The sequence below is a fragment of the Sabethes cyaneus genome, chromosome 2 (assembly GCF_943734655.1).
Source record: "Sabethes cyaneus chromosome 2, idSabCyanKW18_F2, whole genome shotgun sequence".
NCBI classification, from domain to species: Eukaryota; Metazoa; Arthropoda; class Insecta; order Diptera; family Culicidae; genus Sabethes; species Sabethes cyaneus.
Window position 1 is genome coordinate 185959534 of NC_071354.1, and position 7699 is coordinate 185967232.

The 7699-nt window shown below is 36.8% G+C and overlaps 1 protein-coding gene across 1 annotated transcript; it reads left to right on the forward strand.

The window, feature by feature from the left end:
• Window positions 1-6206: 6206 nt before the first annotated feature.
• LOC128736441 (uncharacterized) lies at window positions 6207-7094 on the forward strand. The gene is made up of 3 exons (XM_053830924.1): window positions 6207-6350; window positions 6406-6800; window positions 6917-7094. Exons 1-3 carry the CDS (start codon window positions 6207-6209, stop codon window positions 7092-7094), a joined length of 717 nt encoding a protein of 238 aa, XP_053686899.1.
• The last annotated feature ends 605 nt before the right edge of the window (window positions 7095-7699 follow it).

The window sequence follows — 7699 nt, forward strand, 5'->3', positions numbered from 1 at the left end:
TCGAACTTCGATATCTTTAGTTTTTGGAGGTTCTCTGGACCATCAAACTTATCCTTTGCAGTGAAATACAATGCACTTTGAACTTTCTCCATGCTAAATTTCCATTAATTTGGCCCAACGATTCAAAAGTTATAGCAATTGGAGAGTGTTGCAATTTTACCGTGGACACCTTTTAGATTCAATTATAAATTGCTTCAATTTGCGAATTCCTTAGCTTGGTAAAAAGTGATTACGAACCTAGTAAGCGTTGGTTCAATAAGTCTTCCTTATTTAATTTTGCACTTTTTCCTCTTCCAGTCTTATCACACTTTAGGATACTGCAAAACACCTTTCATTTCATTACTTTCTTCAACTATTATCTCCGTCTATTTGACAAACTAAAAGCAAAGCAAATCTTGGTTCTACATTCCGTTTTCGAAGCTTGACTTTCTATTTTATTCCACAGACTTCGCAGCTGTTAGAGTACAGGACGATTGCGAGACTAGTGCTACGATTCTATTGACTGTTTTGACGTAGGACTACGTCTTCCGGCAAGTTTTGGCTAGATAGCGTGTCATTCCAAGAAATCTTTCTCGGAAAGTGGTCAGGTTTTGAATACTAATAGCTTGGCAATTTCCTAATCGATTTTCAATATTTTTGCACCAATCGATCGAAACATCTTGTACGCCCTGACCCAAATGAAGAACACTATTAATTTGTAAGTGTACACTATTGAAAGTAATCAAGCATTGTCCAACTAGAAATCTTCGCATCCTGATTGGTTGGAAAAAGTGTCATGAAAATTTGAACGTGTTTTTTCACAAAAAAGTGACAAAAGCTCCCCGTCCCAACAGGTCGAAGATTTTTTACGATGTTTATACCAATAATCAATACCAATTTGATATTTGTGCTTGGGAAGTACGCCAGAGTGCAAAACCACCCCTTTTCTTAAACCGATGTTGTCGTTTGGACATTTAACCTAGCCCAATTGAATATTCTGAAAGTCAACCATTTTGTTAAAGCATAAAACCTTCCCTTTTCTTCAACCGAGTTTATCTTTAAACATTGAATCTAGTCCTAATGGATGTCCTGAAAGTGAAACGACAAAGAAAAGTGAGCTCTTTTCCTTTTTCCAGATTGCATCCATATAGGTACTGCAAGATTTTGTTCAAAACTGTTGTCTTACAAGAAAATAGGGCTGAAGGGACAAATCACACCTTTCATCCACTTCTCCGGTTTTTCTCCTTCCAACTGCTTGAAATTATCCAGTCGTGTGCCGTTGCTAATGTTTTACCTTTGTTATACAATATAACAAAGGTTTAGGAATTGGTCGAAAAACACGAAGTCGATCTGAGGCCCGGAGGGCCGTGTCACATATACCAATCGATCAGGTTCGACGAATGAGCAATGTGTGTGTGTGTGTGTGTGTGTGTGTGTGTGTGTGTGTGTGTGTGTGTGTGTGTGTGTGTGTGTGTGTGTGTGTGTGTGTGTGTGTGTGTGTGTGTGTGTGTGTGTGTGTGTGTGTGTGTGTGTGTGTGTGTGTGTGTGTGTGTGTGTGTGTGTGTGTGTGTGTGTGTGTGTGTGTGTGTGTGTGTGTGTGTGTGTGTGCGTGTGTGTGTGTGTTCGTGTGTGTGTTCGTGTGTGTGTGTGTGTGTGTGTGTGTGTGTGTGTGTGTTCGTGTGTGTGTGTGTGTTCGTGTGTGTGTGTGTGTGTTCGTGTGTGTGTGTGTGTTCGTGTGTGTGTGTGTGTGTGTGTGTGTGTGTGTGTGTGTGTGTGTGTGTGTGTGTGTGTGTGTGTGTGTGTGTGTGTGTGTGTGTGTGTGTGTATGTGTGTATGTGTGTGCGCTTCAATTTTCAATCGCCTATTTCTCGGAGATGGCTGAACCGATTCGTCTGCTATAACTTTTATTTGAAAGGTATTTTTTCGTAGTATATCACTATTAAATGGTTTTGTGGTCTGACTTTTAGTTTAAAAGTTATAAGCAAAAATGTGAAAATTACGTGACACGATTTTCTCCGGAACCACATAACCAATTTCATCGGTCTTAGTACCAAATAAAAGCTCTTACTATTGCTAAACTTCACGCCAATTTTTATTGAAAACAAACAAGTGGTTTAAAAGTTATGCTTAAAAAACCAGTTTTGACCAGGTTCAAATGATCGCCTGTTTCTCAGAGATGGCCAAACCGATTTACGTGCTATTAGTTTCATTTGGCAGGTAATATAGCCGGATAGATCACTATTGAATGGTTTTTTGATTAGATGTTTAATTTGAAAGTTATGAGTAATTCAATACACCACACCAAAATTAACAATAATTTATAATGATTTTAACCTAAATAACCTAAATAACCTAATTTCAATTATTTTAATATCAAACGAGAGGTTTTCACACTACGAATATATATGCAAAATTTCATAAGAATAGGTTTTACCGGTCAAAAGATATTAACCCTCGAACACTCGCGCCAACTTTTATAACACAGTTACTTGCGCGCACAATAGCCCAAACCAAACAAAACGTGCGCACTAGAGTTTTGACTAGGAAAACTTGGTTTTAAGTTTATCGAACCTTTGGAAGAGTTTCGTGAAATTGAAAGCTCTATCGTCTGGTAGAATTTGAATTTTGATTAATCCCCCTAAAAGTGAAATAAAAAAATTATTTTCCTTCAGTTTCAATATAACACATTGATGTGTTCTGCAAAGTTTTAGAGCATATTATTACAAGAAATTTTGCTGAAGACAGTAACCTTCTATCTCTTCAACGAAGAGATCTTATTTATTGTATATGAATTTGAAAAATCAGTTTTTCTATTTTAGCTCTTTTTGTAATTGTTGTATGACTTTTTCATGTATTACAAAGTTGTATAAATAATAAAAATACACAACTTTGCTGAACATAGTATACCTCTATGTTTCCTTGTTTACGAACTGTAGAACTTTGATTATAAAAAATACCCTGATTTTGACCCCGAATTACTCGACTACCAACAGACGGATACATTTTAAACATTTTACATTTGCTGGTAGTTTTGCTGCACACAGACACCATTTTTCCATATGAAGAAACGAAAGAAAATTCCAGTTGGGGCCAATTGCGGTACACCTCACATGCTACTTGTTTCGTTTCTGTGATGTCGCTTTATGCTAATCTATTTTCCTAACAATTTAAAGTAATAATGCATTGAATAATTCTGACATTTTGCTCATAACAAGTTTATTGAAGAATATACGTTAGTATATACGTAATATACGATTTGTAACTATATAACAATATGGCATTCAAAAACCTACATATGGTGTACAAAATACAACAACGTGAGTAACCGAAGGCTCATAAAAATTGATGAAATTTATTCAAGAGAACTTTATTGTTGTGAATCAAATAGAATGGCACTACAGGAAAATATGCATAGTTCATAAACCTTTTAACTAGACCTTTACTACGCAATGTATATGTTAAAGAATAATATTTCATCTTACACCTTACTTTTACTTGCACTTACCCTCATTAGTAACAACTTACTCAGCAATTTCATGAGAAAAGAAACTATCAAAATTTATAAGTGCTTTTATTTGTTTCAAATTTTGTAAACTTATTCAATTTCCAAAAATTTCATGTAAACCAAACGTGTCGATTTCTATCTCAAATTGCAAGTAAGACGGTATAACAAAGGTTCCTTTCACCACTAGGTGGATTAAATCAGGTTTTTAAATTATGGCGATGGCTGTCAAGCAGCGAAAGCTTAACCGGTTTTAGTGCTGTTTTCAGCAGAGGGTGATACGACTACTTGAGTTTATAACTTAATTCTTATAACGGTTGTGAAAACATTCTGAGGAGTGGGCCACTTGGTCAGAATGCAGTTTTTTAGCGGTCATCAGAAAGTTCTGGTGGAGCTCATAGTTTTATTAGCGGTTTTATTAAATTGGTCATGAAAACCACTATACGAACGTACTAGAACTTGGAATTGTTACTTGGGTATGCATCATCGACATTTTTACCGAACGCTCGGCTGTTGAGATTTCGCTTTTTTTTAAGTGTGTAGGATTAAAAATGTTAATGAGTTGATTTTCTCAAATAAATTTAAACAAACTTTTCTTAATCCTCGAGCAACATCGTAAAAACGGTGCGATCAAGCTAATGACTATTTTTTTCATGAAAGTACATTTAAAGAAGCTCAATTTTTATTTACATGCAAAAATAATTGTCTGAATCCTGCTTAGAAAAAGTCCAGTTTCTATTTTTTATTCCACATATTTAACACTATATTATTTTTTCCTTTCAGATATATTACAAAATTGAAGTTAAGCAAGTAAATTCCTCATTGGAAAATTTTGGGATCAATCCTTTTGTTTAATTGCTGAACTTTTTTATTCCTGGTCAAGAGGTTTCATCAGGACAATATAGAGTTTACCATAAAGGAAGGATAACGAGGGGCCTGAGAAAAAACCCATGTTTAAGTCACCTGACATCGAGTGGCCTAATTCTACTAGGTTTCGAACCCACGACCACTGGCTTGTCAAAGCAGACTCAGTAACCTGGCGGCCCTATTGCCTCCCTCTCCCAGTCGAGATATCAACGTGCGAACTGGATTATTTATTTTATTAATTTCCAAAATTTCCATTTAATGACCTCCTTTATGAAATGCTCTATATGAAAGTTTTAATAAAGGGATATGTATAAGTGGTAGTTCCCATAGCTCTGGGGATAGCTTCGTCGATCGGCAGATTCTCACGGATCAGATTGAATATCTTTTCTGGTTGGGTTACAGTATATTGCGTCTTTTCTATTGTCCACCGTTTCCATTCTTTCGTAAAGTGAATTGAACAGTTGTACAGTTATTGAGATATTGTGTAGGATATTTTGGATACATTTATTTGATACTTCGGTCACAAATTATTAATCCAATTAGATGGTTAAATCGACTCGATAGGGCTATAAACCTCGTCGAATCCACTAGTAAATAATTGGTAATGTGTAACAAAACGGTTGAACGGATGAATAATAATAAATCAAAAGGTGGCCCTAGGAGAATCCGGTAATTATGTGTAAATCATTCGTAGGAGTGGCTTTATTTACATTGTCATAGTTCAATGTCCAAACTTTTGTTGTTTGTTGTATTGTCCAACACTCCGTTGCTCGTCACTCGTTGTCTCACCTCCTAGGGGGTAGGTACGGTGTTATGTTTTGGAGGTTTGCCTGCAATACACATGATCGTAGGAACGGATGACGTGTAAGCATTCAATTTGTGCAGTACAATTATCGGTTGACTCTCGTACGGTACGGGGCGAAAACATTATTATCAAATCATAATATGGAGACTAATCTATAGTGCTCATTCGCAAAGTTTGGGTTAGTAATCAAAGAGTACGCAGACGACTAATCCGGAGTCAGACCTATCTTTTAATAAAGCTGAATGGCAGCTTTATAGCGATTATCAAAAAACTGTAATCGAGATTTTTGTTTCAATAAATTTAAGATCATGGATATCGATCCAACTCTTGTAGAGAGTTTTTTCTTGCAGTTAAAATATGTACCTAATCTTATAAGCTAGAGTCGATTTTCATAAACTAACAGATGTAAATGACCCCGCTGTATAATTCCCCGAACTGGGAATCTGCTATAAAAGTGTTAAGTACTTTCAACGAATGTGCTCAATGGTGTGAAAAGCGTTTAGATAACAATTAATAACCGCTTTCGAGTGAATATGTGAAGGCTAGGTTAACTTAGGAAAGGTGTCAACATAGTTGGGTAACTCCATCTCCAGGAATATTTCCCGCCTCCCAACCTTCATTTAACAGTATCTAATTAATGCCACACTACATTTTTTGATAAATAATGAATATTACTTGCATCGTTGATATTCGTTGGGTGACATCGTTTTTTATCGATTTAAGCCAGAGGCTCGTGTCGTTATCGTCGTTGTTATTAATTAACAGTATTCAAATTAAAAATAAATTGGATTAAACCGGCATCCAGAGTTAGGCTACTGATTTCAACTATATCAAAACGTTGCTTTTTATACATGCGAGCAACATGGTACCTACTTCTAACCCATATGGCGTGCGAATCTATGTGTGAATCGCCTTAAAATAGAAAGTATGTCACAAACCATTAAGGGAAATCAATCAAATTCACACATTTCGATAAATAAATTTAAAGTTATCCGAGATAATCTGATCAGTTTGATCAGATTGAGTGCAATGGATGGATGTGCCGCAGTTAAAATGACTTCGTCGTCGTTTGCAAAAATTATTTTAACGTTCCTTAGTTTTATCGTAATTGTTCAAGGATCACTCGTCAATGATAGCATCCCCCGCGATGATGGTGAAGGTCGTTCGTTGTTGTTCCCTTCGTCAAGTATTATGCAGGTAAGATACAGTAATTTTCGGACAAGTTGAAGAGTAATACGATACTTGCTTACAGATGTCGATTTGTACCAGCTCCGGAACACCCTTTTTCGTGCCGAAAAAACCCTACCCCTACCGACGATTGGGTATCAACATTGGTTTCCAAGCTAATTACCCATTACCGTATCGATTGATGGATTTTTACAAGTATCCTACCTGGGCGCGTGCCATTTCCGATATTGTCGTTGGCCGATTTATGCCGACCGAAGTCGTCACGGCCAGAGCCGCACGGAAGCGTCGCTCTAATAAACCGTTGAGTGCCGGTGAAATCTATCGCATGATTGATGAAGTGCTGCAATATTCCGGCTACGATAAGGATTGTCTCGTCAAGAGCGTGTGCGAGCTGGCTCACAGTCCGTTCCACAACGTCCAGGATGATTTGTACGCCGAGATTTTGGAGTTCTTTTTGACGTGAGTATCAATCAGATTTCACTAGCTTCGCTTGAATAACAAAATTTTTTAAATGCGTCAGTCACCGTCATTATCTTAGTTCTGCTAGTTCAAATGATATTTGAATACAATTTCAGGCCATCGGAGCATCAATCGTTTGATCCTTCAGAGCGAGCGATGCAAGTGAAGTACGAATCTGCCGAACAAATGGGAAAAGAAGGAGCTGATTGTGACTTGCTGTATCCTAAATGCCGACACTCGCTCTTGAGCACCGTGACTGACTTTATGGATAACCCATCGAATACGATCAAATAAACTCGATTGACATTTTGTTAAACAATTGATTTATTTCGATTCCCATACACACTTGCTAAGTTCAAAGTAAGTATGATCGGATGGAGATACTTGAATATTACTGTCAGTAATTTACTGATTAGAAACATTAAGATCCCATACGAGCGGAGCTTTGTAACATTGGCGATAACCGCTGTTACTTGAATGTTTTTAATTTACGTAATCTTAGTAAAACCTTAGCAAACGGCTGTGAGGTCTGTCGATAAAGATGGGTCACCCCACGGACTTTCTTTAGTAAAAAAAAGAAAAAAAATAACATCTAGCCAGTTTGGAGTCTTAAAACTAATTAATTTTTATTCAAAAAGTTAGCCTATCGCTGAGGCCATGCATTCTGTATATCGAAACGCGATGTGACTTGCTACCGTAAAAAAATGACCTGTTGCGCTACAGTTCTCAACAAAAAAAATACACAAGAGCCAACAGCAAAAATGCTTTACTAACTCGAAAGGTTACGAAACTGTGTCAATACCCAAGCAACAATGTGAGTTTTATTGTACTCTTACGGTGGTCTTCAAGTCCAATTTTGGTCTTAAATGCCATCATAAGAGTGTAATAAAACCCAAATT